Source organism: Phacochoerus africanus, chromosome X (genome assembly GCF_016906955.1).
Source record: "Phacochoerus africanus isolate WHEZ1 chromosome X, ROS_Pafr_v1, whole genome shotgun sequence".
Classification (NCBI taxonomy): domain Eukaryota; kingdom Metazoa; phylum Chordata; class Mammalia; order Artiodactyla; family Suidae; genus Phacochoerus; species Phacochoerus africanus.
Window position 1 is genome coordinate 86,681,996 of NC_062560.1, and position 17,296 is coordinate 86,699,291.

Below are 17,296 nucleotides of genomic sequence, written 5' to 3' on the forward strand. Positions count from 1 at the left end.
GTTCACTGTGTATCTTTGTGTTCTCATAGTCCTGGCCTTTAAGTAGCTGACTCACATGGCTTTTATGGACCAAATTACAGTTCCACATTGCTTTTGCTCTTAATGGAAGGCATATTAACCACTCAGGAGAAATTCTTGAATTCTAAAGAGGCACTGTGTTCTTCTAGAGGTTTGGTAGATTATGTCTTTCAAATTCAGCTTGAATAACAGTCAGGGGACAGCAGTTTGTGCTTTCTACGATGACCACCTATATCTCCATCATGAAAGATAAGGCTGGGGAATGAGGGAGTTAGGTTGAAAAAGGAAATCTCAGGCATTCCTGTCGTGGCTCAGTGGTTAACGAATCCGACTGGTAACCATGAGGTTGCAGTTCAATCCCTGGCCTGGCTCAGTGTGTTGGGGATCCGGTGCTGCAGTGAGCTGTGGTGTAGATTGTGGATGCGGCTCGGATCCCGTGTTGCTGTGGCTGTGGTGTGGGCTGGCAGCTATAGCTCTGAGTCGACCCCTAGCCTGGGAACTTCCATGTGCTGCGGGATGCGGCCCTAATAAAGACAAAAGACAAAAAAAAAAAAAAAAGAAAAAGGAAATCTCCACTGCTCCAAAGCATATCACTTCACTCTCCTTCAAATTAAGTATCCAATCCTTGTAGCCCCAAACAGCAGTTGAAGATGGGCAAAGCACACTAGGCATGTCAGGAAATAGGATAATTCTGGCTCCTAGCCCTGCTACTTAGAAGAGGGAACTCTTCCAACATAATGTCCTGACACTGGATAAGAGGAGGACACGTGGCTAAAGATAATTTTTTTTTTTTTTGCCTTTTTAGGGCTGCACCCAAGGCATGTGGCAGTTCCCAGACTAGGGGTCGAATCAGAGCTACAGCTGCTGACCTACCCCACAGCTCACAGCAGCGATGGATCCTTCACCCACTGATTGAGGCTAGGGATTGAACCTGTGTCCTCATGGATGCTAGAGAGATTCGTTTCTACTGAGCCACGACAGGAACTCCCTAAAGATAAATTCTTAACATGATCCCAAGAGTACTGGGTGGGAATGAAAAGCCTTAGGTTAGATTGTTTACAGTTCCCCACACCATTGTGGCAGTCACATCTGGGACATGCTACTGGTCTGTGAGGGGCAAACATTAATTAGGTAAATGCTAGGATACTTGGTCCCCATAGGCAGTGGCCATAGTAACTGCAATTCCTAGATAAATTTAGAGGCATCCAGCTGGCATTCTCATCAAAATACCCAAGTAATATGAGATATAAACATTAATATACATAAGAAAGGGAGTCCTGCATTCATTAGTTGGGGGTGTGGGAATGAGCAGACTGTTGATGAGCATATGATCCTCATTATAAAATAAAATCCAGGAGTTCCCGTCATGGCTCAGAGGTTAACGAACCCATCTAACATCCATGAGGACTCGGGTTTGATCCCTGGCCTTGCTCAGTGGGTTAAGGATCTGGCATTGCCATGAGCTGTGGTGTAGGCCAGTGGCTACAGCTCAGATTGGACCCCTAGCCTGGGAACTTCCATATGCCATGAGTGTGGCCTTAAAAAGACAAAAAAAAAAAAAAAAAAAAAAAAGAAAAAAGAAAAAAGAAAGTCCAGTGGGCAGAAAGCAGTACTGATGATGATTTAATGTGATCTGGTTGCGGTCCTCTGCCTTCACTCTACCTTGGAATGTTAGCCACCATCTCAACCCCAAACAACATATAGGTGATGTCCTAACTATTATTATCTTCTCTCTCCCCTTACAAAATCAAATCGACAAAATACTCAGGATAGTAGGACAAAAGCAGTCTTCATTTTTTCTACACATAAGAAACATTTTCAATTACAGTTTGGCTTCTGGATGGAGATCCACATCAATGTTGCTAAAAGAGCACAGAAAAGCCAAGCAGGAGGAACCCCTGATAAGGAGGTATGATGTGAGAGCTTTGACTCAACTACTCCACTCAACAGGCTGGAGGCCATATGGGTCCCTGAGATAAAGAGTCATTCTGGTTTATGCCTTGAAGGAATCCTACTCTGTACTCCCTCTTCAGAGTGTATCTTTGAAGGGCCACTGAAAAGAAAGATCCTTGATGAATGATCGCTAGTAAAGTCCTAATGGAGAGGTAACTCATTTGGGGAGCAGCTCTTTTAAATTAAGAGTAGGGGTTTTCCTCTTAGAGTTTCACATTGGAATTAAAACACCCAGCCACGTTCACAGTTACAAGTTCCACACTAGTCAGACTGCTTCCTGGGAGGTACCCAGACGTAGAAAGCAGGCACATCCTCTGATCAGTCAGGATATATTCTGGTGGAATGCTGCGCCTTTCAGCTCAGCCCATGGAAAGCTCGGTAATGGTCAAGCAAGTGAGCAGAGCTTAAAGATCACAGGGAGCCTTAGATACCCGGAAGTAAGTTATCCCATCCAGCAGCCAGACAACAACCTAGGTGGGAGGAATGTGAATGATTATCTCTGACTCTCCCAGGTATACAGGGTACACAGTGGCTACACAGAACTTAACTGTGTCTGAACACAGCAGTTCAATCTTAAGGAAATAAAACCTCTTTGGGGGATGCTCTCTCCAAAAAAAAAAAAAAATTTCCTGGTAGGGTACTCACCCATGAGCCTCATCGTCTCCTTCCATTTCACAGTTGCTCTTGGGAACCCGCAACCCATCCCCAAATACCCAAAGATAGAATCAGACAATGCTCTGCCTTGTTTCAGCATCAACAGATGGCTCTGAGTTCTCAACCCTGCCCCGAGGGTGCTGATGGCAACAGACACAGTGTAGGTAGTCCACTACGTTGTGGGTGAAGAGTGAGCGCAGCGGGTGCAAGTACTGGAAGAAAAGGAGCATGAAGCCAATGGAAATCAGGTAAGCAATAATGAGCTGCAAGGCAATCGAGGAATGACAGTAATCCAATAACACTTTCACTCCAAAGAACTTAAAAACCAAGACCATGATCACGTTCTCTACCAATCTCACACTATAGTGCAGGCCCATGTGTCCCCAGTTCTGACCTTTCTCAACAAGGTCCCTGTCTGCTAACTTCAACTGCAAAGCTGACCAGCAAGAGAAGTTGATGCCAGCGTACAGGATGGTAACAGAAATCAACACCACCAGGGTGCCTACCCGGCTGAAATTTTTCTCAATGTTATTGGGCATCTGGGCACCACTCCTCCAGAACTTAACCCAAGGCTCAAAGAGGATGATCAGGAAGTTCAGCAATAAGAAGGGCACAGCCTTCAATTTCAAGGTGGCTGAGAAGAGCACCAGAATCATGAGGCGGGAGGTGATCTCCAATGTTCGCCAAATGGTGATGCACAGGACTTCTAGTGGCCCAAGGCGAATCTTGTATTCATCGTACTTGATCTGGATAGCCAGCATATTGCAGAGAGTAGCCCCATAGGTGACAGATATCAGGGAAAAGACCATTAGCACAGCTGGAAGAAAAACAAAAAACAAAAAAATAGGCAATCGGTTGGTGAAGTTTTGTACTCTGACCTGGAAGTCCAGAGATGACAGGTGAGACTTGAGGGCCCCAGTTAAGAGCAAACCTCTGTATGAATACAGCTATGTAAACAAATATCATGCACAGAAAGAAAATGGAATACTAAAATTTTTTTGATAGGGATTGTAGTAGTTTTTAATTTTTTCTACATTTTTCTAGTTTCTAAATTTCCCATGAAATTAGAAATACAAGTACTATAATCCATTAATAATAATCATATACATACAAAATAAGCTTTTTACAAAAAGCAGGTCTCAGTCACAGACATAGAGAACAGACTCGTGGTGGCCAAGGGGGAGCGGGAGGGATGGATTAGGAGCTTGGGGTTAGTACTTGCAAACTATTGGATTTAGAATGGATAAGCAATGAGGTCCTACTGTATAGCACAGGGAACTATATCCAATCTCTTGGGATTGAACACGATGGAAGATAATATGAGAAAAAGAATGTGTATATATGTATGGTTGGGTCACTTTTCTGTACAGCAGAAATTGGCACAACACTATAAATCAACTATAATTTTTAAAAAAGAGAAAAAAAAGTGGGTCTCAGAACTAGCATTGAGAGGTCACTAAACAAGAAGAGTACATATAAAGGGATGGGCAGCATCTACCTGATGAAACAAGCTTCTGAAAAAACAATGGGGGAGGCAGAAAGAACTCTATCTGAAAAAAAATCCAGTCTTAGGAGACTCGTAGAGCATGGCCTTAGTCATAGAAGTCCTTGCTTTGATGAATATCTTCTTTTAGGAATGAATCTTGTTTGTGAGTGCTTCTAGAAAATAAAATAAAATATATACTAAATGAGTTCCCTGGTGGCCTAGTGGTTAAGGATCTGGCAGTTGTTGTTGCTGTGGTGCTAGTACTATCCCAGGCCCAGGAACTTCTGCATGCCTAAGGTGTAGTCAAAGTGAAAAACAAACAAACAAGTAAAATATATACTGGAAATTCCATTAGGGCAGAAGAACCATGTCTATTTTGTTCACTGCTGTATCCCCAGAGCCTAACACACTGCCTGGAATATAGTAGGTGCTCAACAAATGTTTGTGGAATTAATGTAGAATTCTGAGTTTAGAGAAGCAGCATAAAATACCTATGATTTGACATCTTTGGTTCAGCAGTGTGGGAGCTTATGCAAGGCACAGAATATTTATGTGCTTCAGTCTCCTAGGTCACTGAGATACCCTAAAGTTTCTTGTTTTTTTTTTTTTTTTTTCTTTTTTGGCTGCTCCACGGTATATGGAATTCTCAGGCCATGGATCAGATCCAAGCCACAGTTGTGACCTATGCCAGACCCTTAACCCACTATGCTGGGCTGGGGATAGAACCTGCGTCCCAGTGCTCCAGAGAGGCCATTATTCCATTGTGCCAGAGTGGGTATTCCTAGAGTTGCTTGTTTTATTTTTATTTTTTGTCTTTTTTGCCATTTCTTGGGCCGCTCCCATGGCATATGGAAATTCCCAGGCTAGGGGTCGAATCGGAGATGTAGCCGCCGGCCTACACCAGAGCCACAGCAACTCGGGATCCGAGCTGCATCTGCAACCTACACCACAGCTCATGGCAAGGCCGGATCCTTAACCCACTGAGCTAAGACCAGGGATGGAACCCGCAACCTCATGGTTCCTAGTTGGATTCGCTAACCACTGAGCCACTACAGGAACTCCTAGAGTTGCTTGTTTTAATCATCAGCAATGCCAATGTAACACTGAAGTGCTTTGGTATAGTTTCAGAACTTCTGGCAGATCCGGCAGAGTGGTTTAAAAATTTAAAAACCCATTTCCTAGCCCATAACATCCATATCACTCTATGTTAGAGTGGGAGCCTGGAAGGGTCAGGATGCTCCCTAACCTACTATACTAAAAAATCTCAATTATAGATCAACTAGTGGCCCTTTCCTTTTCTTCCTTTAAGAAAAATCTAGTGCTCTCAAGGAGAGTGACAGAGCTAAGTGTACTCATCGAAAAGAAAAGCTGGCAATTTCTGTCCCATAAAAACACTGAATCAAACTGGAGCCATTGAAATGACAATTTCATCTGCAAGAAAAAGTAAAGACCTCCCCATGGAAACCCCAAAAGAAGAACAGCTTTGTTTCTGAGATCTTTTTCAGCTTTAAGTAGAGGGCTGGAGTCTCAAAGACTGGAATGAGGGACTCTCTTAAAGCATCTAGTCTTAGCTTTATTTTTATTATTTATTTTTTCCCAGCTTTATTGAGATATAATTGACATATAACATTGTATTAGTTTAAGATGTACAACATAATGATTTGATATGCTCTTAGCTTTATAAACCACTCTCAGTCTCATCCTCAAGAGCTGATGTTCCTTGTGGAATCTGGAACATCAGAGCGTATGTATAGCCAGCCAACTGTGGCGATGCTTTCTCTTAAAATAGAACACATTTATTGATAGTAGTGTAATAAAAGGCAGAAAGCCTGATGCTTCCAATAAATGTCAAAACACCTTCCATCTGTCTCCCTACAAATAGACACATGCCATAGAGGTCATAATGTTGTTAGTGAATTTGCTCATTGATGCTGATCCAGATGGCCTCCCAGAGAAAAAGGCATTAGAAAAGGAATAGCGAAGAGAAGACAGGAGGGTGGAGGAAAATGAAGAAAACTCAAACCAAAAAAGTAGTTTACAAAACCTGAAAAGAGATGGTATTGTCCAAATGGTTTTAATAGGAAAAATCACTGAAGAATTGAAAGAGGCCTTGCAGAAAGTTTCCCTTACATCCTCCATATAGTGATATAGTTAGAAATATGGGTTCTAAAGGCAGACATCCTGGGTTCCAATCCTTTTTGCTACCTATTATTTATAGGACCTTGGCAAAGTTGCTTAACCCCTCAGTGTCTGTTTTCACATCTGTAATATGGGGATGATAACAAGTATTTTCACAAGTTGTTGAGAAGATTTAAATGAAATAAATTTTTTTCATAACATTAGAGAAATGCCTAGAACATAGTAAATGCTATCTGCTAGCTCCAATCATCATTATCACCATCCTCTATTTCCAAAAGTGTAACAGGTGCATTTACCCTAGACACTTACAAACTCAGGTGATTTTTTTTTCTCTTTTTATGGCCATACCCACAGCATATGGAATTTCCCAGGCCAGGGGTTGGAGCTGCAGCTGAGGCCTACGACACAGCCACAGCAATACCAGATCCAAGACACATCTGTGACCTATGCTACATCTTCTGGAGATGCTGGATCTTTAACCCACTGAGAAAGGCCAAGGATTGAACCCACATCCTCACAGAGACAACATTGGGCCCTTAACCCACTGAGCCACAACAGGAACTCCTCAGTTGATTTAAAAACTGATAGGTGGAGTTCCCTGGTGGCTCAGTGGGTTAAGGATCTTGCATTGTTACTGCTGTGGCTCCAGTCACTGCTGTGGTGTGGATTCAATCCCTGGCCCAGGAACTTCATGCCATGGGCACAGCCCCCCAAAACCCCTGATAGAACATCTAGAAATAAGCCTTACAAAAAAAAGCAAGACCTATAACAAGAAAAGGATACAATTTTACTAAAGTATATCTAAAAATATTTAATGAGATGTACTTCAGTAAAGTTGTATGTAGTTGGCTCTCTGCATCCAATCAAACACAAATAGAAAATATTCAGAAAAAAAAATTTCAATAAGTTCCAAAAAGCAAAACTTGAATTTGCTGAGCACCAGCAACTATTTACTATCATTTGCATCATATTTATAATTATTTACATATCATTTACATTGTTTTAGGTATTATAAGTAATCTAGAGATGATGGAAAGTATACAGGAGGATGTACACAGGTTATATGTAAATACTACACCATTTTGTATAAGGGATTTGAGTATTTGAAGATTTTGGTATCTGTAGGGGGTCCTGGAAACAATCCCCTGCAGATACTCAGGGTTTACTGTAATTTTCTAGCTATAGGCCTTTCATATTTATAGCATAAGTGTAGTGATATTTCATGGATATATATTTATCTCCAAATCCATCAAGTTGTACACACTAAATAGGCAGAGGTTTTTGTTTGTCAATCATACCTTAACAAAGTGATTTTTAAATATTTAATGAAATGGAGAGTTAAATTATCTTCTAACATGGAATTGATCCTGAAAAGATGTAAATTCCCTCCAAAATAACCTAAATAATTTATGCAATCCCAATAACAGTCTCAATAAAATGCTTTTTCTTCTGTTGTAATTGTTTTGCTCTGTTTTGGCTTTTGGTTAGGGAATTGAAAAACTGATTGTGGAGATTCATTCTGTTTGGAAGATCAGGCTAAACTGCTCTATAAGATATGAGCTGTGAAAGACCTTTGTAAGAAAGGTACAAGATCTAAAAGCAATAAATAATTTGCGGATCTTCTGTCGTGGCTCAGCAGAAACGAATCTGACTAGTATCCATGAGGAGGCAGGTTCAACCCCTGGCCTCGCACAGTGGGCTAAGGATCCAGCTTTGCTGTGAGCTGTGGTGTAGGTCACAGACATGGCTCAGATCTGGTATTGCTGTGGTTGTGGTGTAGGCCAGTGGCTATAGCTCCTATTCAACTGCTAGCCTGGGAACTTCCATATGCCGCAGGTATGGCCCTAAAAGGGCAAAAAAAAAAAAATTGAATATGTAAAAATTTAATACTTCAAAATGCCTGAAAATACAACTATAATGTCTCTTACATATAGTGTGCTGTACATCTGTTACGTGTACAACATGTATATGCACATTTAAAATATATGTGTGTGTACAGTAGCTCCTGTTGTGGCTCAGTGGGTTAAGAACCCGTCTAGTATACATGAGGGTGCGGGTTTGATCCCCAGCCTCGCTCAGTGGATTAAGGAATCCAACATTGCCGTGAGCTGTGGTGTAACTTGCAGATGCGGCTTGGATCTGGCGTTGCTGTGGCTGTGTCAAGCGCAGGGAGCTGCAACTCTGATTGGACCCCTAGCCTGGGAACGTCCACATGCCGCAGGTGTGGCCCCAAAAAGAAAAAATAAAATAAAATATATGTGTATGTACACATGAAAAACATACAAATGTATACGTACACACTTATCCACAGCAGAGAAAGGATTAATAGCTAGAATAGGTAAATAGTTCCTCCACATTAATAAGAAAAAGGCAAACGACCCGCCAGAAAAAGTGAGTAAAATATATAAGAAATTCAAAGAACAGAATGACCAAACATGAAATGAGGTTCAGCTTCACTCATAATTAAAGAAAGCAAATTATTAAAACAGTCATTTTATAATTATACAAATATTTAGTGTAAGATACAAAGAAACAGATACATTCATACACTGCTGGTGAGAATACAAATTCATACAACTTTTGACAGTACTGATACAATTCTAAGCATGTATATCTTCTTTTTTTTCCTTTTAGGGTTGCACCTGTGGAATACAGAAGTTCCTGGGCTAGAGGTTGAATCAGAGCTACAGCTGCCGGTCTACACCACAGCCACAGCAACACCAGATCCAAGCCACATCAGTGACCTATGCCACAGCTTGTGGCAATGCCAGATTCTTAACCTACTGAATGAGGCCAGGGATCAAATCCACATCCTCACGGACACTATGTCAGGTTCTTAACCAGCTAAGCCACAACAAGAACTTCTAAACATGCATATCTTTTCACCCAGCAATTTTACTGCTAAGTCATTCTACAAAGTTTCATTCCAGTACACAGATACTTATAAAGATATTCACAGGAGCATAGTTTGTAATTAGAGAAAAACTTTTTTGTGTGGAGAGATTATAAACAAACTTCAATCATACCAACAGATGATTAGGGAAATAAGAAAGAATAGTCCAACTCATATAAGGGAAACATATATTTATCATTATTATTCATATGTATATATAAATAACTTGAAATATTGGCAGACTTTTGAAAAAGACATGTTGCTGAATAGAATGTTTAATATGGTCCTTTTTTGGCAGATATATATATACACACATATATATCGTATATATGTTTATATTTATATAGTAAAAAGAAGTTGGAAGGATACACACTAAATGGTAAACAAAGATTACCTTTGGGAGGTGAGATTTTTATCTCGTATTTTCCATACATTATTTATGGTTTTGAATCTTTACCATAATCATCTCTGATTTTCATAATAAAAAATAAGAACTAAAAATAGTAATATGTGATCATGGTAAAAAGATATTAAAACCATATAAAAGGGTATAAAGTAAAAGCTAAAAGCTGGCTGACTTCTCATTTTCACTGCCTGGAGATAAATTGTTTCTTGCATATCTTTCTAGAAATAGTCTGTGCATATACAATTACCTACAGGCCATTCAGTTTGTGTACATATTATTTTTTATAATGCATACATATTTTAATCAGATGATTTAATTACCCTCAAAATTCTAAGGAGGAGAAGCATCATTTCCAGAGGTTTTTCTCCCCACACAATTATCAATTCTAGGTATGTAAAAACATTTAAGAAGTTCTCTTGTCGCACAGCGAGTAAGGATCCAGCACTGTCATAGTAGTGGCTAGGGTCACTGCAATGGCTCAGATTCGATCCCTGGCTTCAGAACTTCCACATGATGTGGTCACAGCAAAACAAACAAACAAAAAAAATGTAAAGGCCAATAGAACTTCATGAACAGCCTTAGAAGAGAAAAAAAGAGGGCAAATTTTCTCTTGACATTTATTTGAAACATGGGGCTTTGTCAAGCAGGGTCAGCACCTAATAATAAGGAAATGGTCCAAAGCTGCACAACAGCTGTACCAGCTCTAGCCCAAGCAGATGAAGGTAATCTCAGGCTGTTAAAACTCATTAACAGTAGTTTAACTCAACCTTGAAAACACTGACGCACACTTCATTCTCTGCTAGAGGTTACTCATCTCAGGACCCCTCTTTTACAAGTGGGAACTTAAGGCAGTGACCTCTTTGGTAATTTCCTCTAAAGATCATAGAGGTCAGAACTGGGACCAGGCCTGACTTGCATCAGTGTACGTTCCACACCCCTTTTTCTTTCTCCCCACTGGAGTTGAAAGAAGTGATTAAATCAGTGCTTCCCCAAAGTGGAGGATCAGAATCAACTGGGGTATTCTCAAAAAATACAGACTCCTGGCCTCCCCACACTCAGACTTATTCAGGTCTGAATACGGTATGTAAGGTTTTAAAAGGTGCTTTCAGCCAGTAATTATGTTTTCTCATAATCAGTAATATTTGAGAAGCTCTTATTTAAAGGCAGCCATCCCTAAACCAACCAACCAACCAAACACCCTCAGTACAATTTAAACACTGTGGGTAGGGAAAATGTCCTACTGGCTGCTGGTGTTACTTTCTGGGCCCAGAGAGGGTTTATCTGTGGTATTTTTAGTCTGAATAACTTACCCCAGTTTAAGAAATCTGGCAGGCCTGAGATGTTTGGTTCTGTAAGTTCTTGGACTACCAGTACTGTCCAATAGAATTTTCTGAGGGAAATTCTATAATATCAATACAGTAATCATTAGGTACACATAGCTATCAAGCACATGAAATGGGGCTGGTATGACTGAGGAAGTAAATTTTTCATTTCAATTTACATACCCACATGAAGCTGGTGGCTAGTATATTGGACAGCTCAGGTCTAGATTTCTAAGACCCTTGATTTAAGAGGAGCCCTCCCCTCTCCTGACCCCACTCACCTCTACCCAGGGGGACCTCTGCAGAGATCAGGGTCACATAGAGCTGATAGGTCAGCTGGGGCACTGAGCCCAGGAAGGCTTGGATCTGTGACATTCGTTTGTAGGCATTGCGGTGCATAGCCAGGGTCCGGATGGAGTGGCCCACCTCCCATTCTATCAGCATCTCCTCGCCATTTATTAGCATCTTCTTTCGGGTGAGGCTGACATAGGGCTCCTCCTGCCCCTCTTTCTTCCACAGTGTGAGGTACTTAATCATGGCCTCCAAACATCTGCAGAAGTAAAGCATCACGGGAACTTAACTAAAGCTGTCCTGGGAAGGAAGGTTATAGTTGGGGGGTGGGAAATAATTCAGGAGGGTTGTGCTACGTTTTGCCATTCCTACTCTCCTATTCTACATATTTCTCATGAGTCAAGGAGTTGGTCACGCCTTCTACAAGACACCTGAGTCTAAATCATTTTGTGTTGGGTCTGTCATCAACCAACCGAAGAACAGTTCAGAAGTGTTTGAGAACTTAAGGAATTGCTTTGTTTCCTTCAGAATAAGCCTATGATAGAAAAGTGGCTTGAACACAAAGACATTAATAACGTGTTGAGAGAAGATGACGGAAGTTACAAAAGGCTCTGGTTTTCATAATGCCTCAAGTTCCTGAGGAAAAGCATTCCTTATTCAAAGCATTCAGCTTCATAATCAGGGCTTTTGAGTTCTGCTTTTCCAAGGCAAAGCCCACAACTATAAGTACCTCAGCTAAAAAGTCTTGGTGGGGATCTGGGGAAAAAAAACCAAAAAACAAACAAAAAAAACACCTCTCAAGTACACAGGAAAGCCATTTAGCAACAAAAGTACTTTAAAGTCTTCACAATGCAGAACTGAATGTACCATATACCTAGGAAACCTTAAAAGAGCTCCTTAAAGGTTGTTTTCAGGGCCTCTTGCTTGTTTGGGAACAATAACCTTTTTTTTTTTTTTTTTTTTTTTTGTCTTTTGAGGGCTGCACCCGCAGCACATGGAGGTTCCCAGGCTAGGGGTTGAATCCGAGGTACAGCTGTTGGCCTACACCACAGTCACAGCAACACTGGATCCGAGCCTCCTCTGTGACTACACCACAGCTCATGGCAATGCCAGATCCTTAACTCACTGAGCGAGGCCAGGGATTGAACCTCATGGTTCCTTCGGATTCGTTTCCACTGCGCCATGACAGGAACTCCCGGAACAATAACCTTTTAAACATCCTTCTTTCTTTACAAAGAGGAAAATATCTTATGAGAGCCTATCACCCTTGAAATAATACTAAGACCATATTTCCTGCCCTCCCCATCCCAGATCCTCCATTTAAATCAGAAGCCTTTGGCAGTTTTGATGTGGTGAACAGAGAACCAACCAGAACATCTTGTTTGAGAACACCCAAGTTACCACTTCCCCCACTCACCCTGAAATGAATGGAAACTGTGGACTATTTCTTACAATAAGTAAGAACAGTTGTGTCGAAAATTAAGCCGTCTTTCCTGATAGGCTGAGGGAATGGGTTGCATTTATCTTACCTATTGCCCTTACCACACAGTGGGCATTTGATAAATGTTTGCTGAGTAAATGAAAGAGTACAAAGGCAGAAAAGAATACAGAGTGAGAAGTGATGCAAGGAAAGGATAATAATAATGGCAACGTAATTTAACAGGAAAATAGGCCCAAGACAAGCTCTGAGTGAGATACACACACACACACACACACACACACACACACACACACACACACACATACTCTTTAGGCCTTAGGCTCCCAATAGGAAAGGTAGGAACATGTGCTGGCTGCCATTCTCCACAGGATCCCTTTCAGACTGGTGCATTTGTGCCAGTCTGAAGCATGTTGTTTGAAACATCCACATTATAGGGACAAACTCTAAAATCCAGGAGAGAAAAAGATGCAAGGAGAGAATAGAGAAGAAGAAAAAAAAAAAGCAACTTTCTCTTCCTATTCAGGGAAAATCCAAGAAGAAATTTTAGATTTTAACCCAAGCCCGTCAAAGCTACCTCTGAATAAAATATAGGGGGAGGTGGTAGCATGAAGCATTCTGTTTATGCTTCCATGCTTAAGACTGTTTACTGGTTTAAGGAAATGTGCTGGCCTTGCTTATAAGCATCAGGAAATGAGAGTACATTTTCATTTCCAGAAGTATCTTTCCATTTCATATAAGGAAGCCAGACCCTCCAAACAACTTCCTGTACCTAATAGCATGAATCAAGTTCCTACCTACCTAAAAAGCAATTTGCCTTGAAAATAAGCCTCATCAAGGATATAATTTATGAGCTTTTAATTATTTTCTTCCCTGATGTGGGGTTAGCTGACTGAGACTCTAAATGCTTTCCAATCATTTCTAGTGGAAGCTAAATGACAAAAATGAAACACTGTACTCAACACTGCATATGGAGGGTCCAGATCAAAGACGGCTTGGGAGGCCACAAAGCAAAGAGAGAAAAGTCAAAACTGGGAGCCTGGGGCAGTGCTTACTGAAATTTGCATCGAGAGTGCTTGATGTGTTAACTCAATAATATTGCATTTGAAAAGGGCGGGCGAGAAGAATGGTTTCCTCACTCCCCTACCAAAGTCTCTAAAACACATCTTAGTTCAAGATGAAGATGAGGTCTTCCTTTCACAGCTTAACTTCAAAGAATTAAAACTGGAAAGGACCTTTAGATTACCTAGTACTGAGCTTGCATAGGCCAGCTGAGTCACATTTGACCAACTATGGTTCTTTTGGCCTAGACAGAGTTTAATTACCAAAATCAGTTGTCTTTTTTTTTTTTTTTTTTTTTTTTGCTTTTTAGGGCTACACTTGAGGCATATGGAGGTTCCCAGGCTAGGGGTCCAATTGGAGCTATAGCTGCCAGCCTACGCCACAGCTCACAGCAATGCCTGATCTTCAACCCACTGAGCAAGGCCAGGGATTGAACCCACAACCTCATGGTTACTAGTTGGATTCATTTCCACTGTGCCACAACGGGAACTCCAGTTGTCAAAATTTTAAATCATTATATTTCACATGAAATCCTGTCTTGGGGATGTCTCCTGAAAAGCTGGGGCCCTAGTAAAACTGGGTGTAAATTCTAAGAGGGAAACAATGGGATGGAGCTGTAGAGCAGCTGGCTCTTTTAGGCAGATCTTGTGGACTCCAGATTGCCACCGTACTCACTACTCTCCATCATTTCTCTAACACTGAGACTTTCGTTTTATTTTCTGACTGCACCTGCAGCATGAGGAAGTTTCCAGGCCAGGCATCAAACCCTCACCACAGTAGTGACAATACTGGATCCTTAACCCGCTGTGCCACCAGGGAACTCCAAGACTTCATTTTTACTTATTGTCATACATGTAGCTACTGTTTTTTCTCATACTTGCCTTGCTTCACTCATTTATGGTAACTTTCTGGCCCCTGTAAGCATCTGAGACCCATGCTCTAGCCCAACCCATTTATTTCACAGATGAAGGAAGCAAGGGTCAAGGCTTCTTCAGAGGTTTCAGCAAGGTTATGTAACTAGTTAGTGACAGAGGGTGGACTAGATTCCAGGCCACTGTTTCTGTTGATTATCCATATTTTCTCTGATGGATCCTAATTAATTCCTCCCAATTTAAACTTTTTTTTATTTTTTATTTTTCTTGTCTTTTTGCCTTTTCTAGGGTCACACTAGCGGCATATGGAGGTTCCCAGGCTAGGGGTCCAATCTGAGCTGCAGCCGCTGGGCCTACGCCAGAGCCACAGCAATGCTAGATCCAAGCCGAGTCTGTGACCTACACCACAGCTCACAGCAACGCCAGATCCTTAACCCACTGAGCAAGGCCACGGACTGAACCCTCAACCTCATGGTTCCTAGTCGGATTCGTCAACCACTGAGCCATGACGGGAACTCCTAAACATTTTTTTAAAAGGGGGACTTCCATTCCTAGTCAGTTTTAGATTGTGTTTGTTTATCTAGGGATGAAATATCTTCCCATTGCAATTAGAACATCAACACCCTGACCCATATTCCTCAGCTGACTGTAGGTTTCTGCCTCACTTGCTATCAAGACAAACTTAGTCCATTCTTTCCTACTGACCTCATAAGTTTTGCAACATCTTTCTACCTTGAAAATCCCATAGCATCCAGATGAGACTTCTGACACAGATGCCTGTCTCTCTAGATAAGGGCACATTCTTGTCCCTTCAAGGCAATCTGAATGGAAAGATTCAATACTATTACATTGTGCTACAGCATTCAGATAGAAAAACAGACTATCTTCCTTTGCCCGCTTCTAACAGTGCACCTTTATTGCAGAAAGATACAAAGAGATAAACAGGAGACCGATAAACTGACAGAGAAAGATAAACTACAATGGGTTGGCATACCAGATGAGCACAAATGGCTTAAAATATTTTCCAGATGTCAAGTAACTCCAGAAAACTTGAAAATGGTGGTAGCAGCAGCCCACGCAGTTTGGGGTAAAGGAACTGAATGTGAGATGGGATGGAGGGAGTAAGGAACTTTCATTCAATTTAAGAGCATCTAAAAGGCAAAGTCAAAATAACACACTCTGACACTACGGCCCATGTTCACAAGATGACCATATCAACTGGTCCCATACCAATTTTTTCATAACCCAAATCCAGATAGCAAGCATTGTCTAATGAAGTCTTAGCAATGGTACAATAGTTTCGGAACACAGGTGCATGCCACATGTTCATTGTGGTGGCACTTAAGACTGCAGATAAGACTTTTTGGATGGCAGGCAGGGAGGCCAAGAGTGGGAGGGAGTGGGAGAATTGATCAAATTAGAGGCACAGTATGTGTTATAAATATTAAATTCATCTTTCTCTGCAAAGGGGGGCGGTGGGTAGAGGAGAAGAGAAAAGATTAAAAAATTGCTCACCTGATAACAGGTCCCAAGAGGATTAGATGCATAAACAAAGATAGTGGCTTGTCTTTGGCCAGATCTCTGTGGACAAAAATGAGCGTCAACTGGACCATAATGGATGAAAACATAAAGAAGGAAAAGGTGTATGCCATCCAGTAGGTTTCACTATTCTTCCGATAGATTCTAACCATGTACAAGGTAGATGCTGCCTCCCCACAGTACAAAAAAGTGGAGAAGAGGATGCCAAATGGAAAGGTAAATCTGGGGTTGGCCCCACGGATGACATCTTCCTCCAGAGGGGACATCGCATCCACATTTGGTTCCTCGGGAATTTCAAAAACTTGGTCCATTGTCGAGGTTCTGAGTGTTGTGGACTGGTCTTCAGAGCACCCCACCACTCGACCCCCCTAAGAGAACCCGGCAGCCACTGCAGTCCAAGTATTGGTGAGGAGAGCTGTCAAGTCCAATTCCAGAACTGAGGAGATTAGAGTAGGAGACCTCTCTCTTCTTAGAAGTAGGAGACCTCTCTCTTCTAGTCTCAAATTACACTTGTCGGAGTCTGGGATGAAGAACCAGGAGTACCACTTTGAATTTGACTCTTGATTGGCCCAGGATTCCATTCGTCAACATACATACTGTGGAACTTGGACAAGCCAAAAGCAAGCATTTTAGCGCCCAGTCCGGAGTCCTAGTCCAGGCGCGTAAAGCGCCATGGGAACAGCTCGGCTTTTCACAGCCGCCCCCCCCCCCCCCCGGCAGGGGGGATAGCTCTTGTCGTGAGCCCAGACACTCTCGAGGAACCCTGACCAGTGTGCCCTCCCTCTCAAACCAGCCAACAACAGAGCCAGGGCAGAAGAGAGGGCGCAGCCTGAGCGTCCCTTCGATGATTCAGTTCATTGTCCAGGTATCCGCGCTATTGCTAGGCTGCGGTTATCATCTCGCCCGCTCGCCAGCTTGCCCGCGCTCTCTGAGGACCCGGACAGAGTCGAGGGTTCTCACGCCTGTTCCTCGGATTCCCCAAGCTCCGCCCCCAAGGCAGCCTGGCCAGGGGCAGAAGCAAAGCCACAACCCGGTTCCCGAGCGCAGTCGCTGGGGAGAGAAGCAGAGCACGCCCCCGCCACAGGATCGAGAGAAAACTGGAGGGGCTTCTTTTCCACGGAGAAACTTTGTTAGCGAAAAACACGACGTGGGGGACGCCTACTCGGACGGCCGAATGTCGCCAAACTCTTGGGCACCAGGGTCCTGCCTAGCCAGCAGTTCCA

At 42.2% G+C, this 17,296-nt stretch overlaps 1 protein-coding gene across 1 annotated transcript; it reads right to left on the bottom strand.

The window, feature by feature from the left end:
- Window positions 1-1,619: 1,619 nt before the first annotated feature.
- On the bottom strand, window positions 1,620-16,867 carry XKRX (XK related X-linked). Its single transcript, XM_047764301.1, has 3 exons — window positions 16,050-16,867; window positions 11,153-11,421; window positions 1,620-3,442 (listed from the first exon to the last, which is right to left on the bottom strand). The coding sequence occupies exons 1-3, from the start codon at window positions 16,382-16,384 to the stop codon at window positions 2,697-2,699; spliced, it is 1,350 nt and encodes a 449-aa protein (XP_047620257.1). The 5' UTR covers window positions 16,385-16,867; the 3' UTR covers window positions 1,620-2,696.
- Window positions 16,868-17,296: the final 429 nt, after the last annotated feature.

What these genes read in the sequence shown, in the direction of transcription:
- XKRX (XM_047764301.1), bottom strand. Translation starts at nt 16,384, where the DNA reads ATGGACCAAGTTTTTGAAATTCCCGAGGAACCAAATGTGGATGCGATG. An exon ending in CTCTTGGGACCTGTTATCAG is followed by an intron (nt 11,422 to 16,049) that starts GTGAGCAATTTT and finishes TTACTTCTGCAG; the next exon opens with ATGTTTGGAGGCCATGATTA. An exon ending in AGAGGTCCCCCTGGGTAGAG is followed by an intron (nt 3,443 to 11,152) that starts GTGAGTGGGGTC and finishes TTTTTCTTCCAG; the next exon opens with CTGTGCTAATGGTCTTTTCC.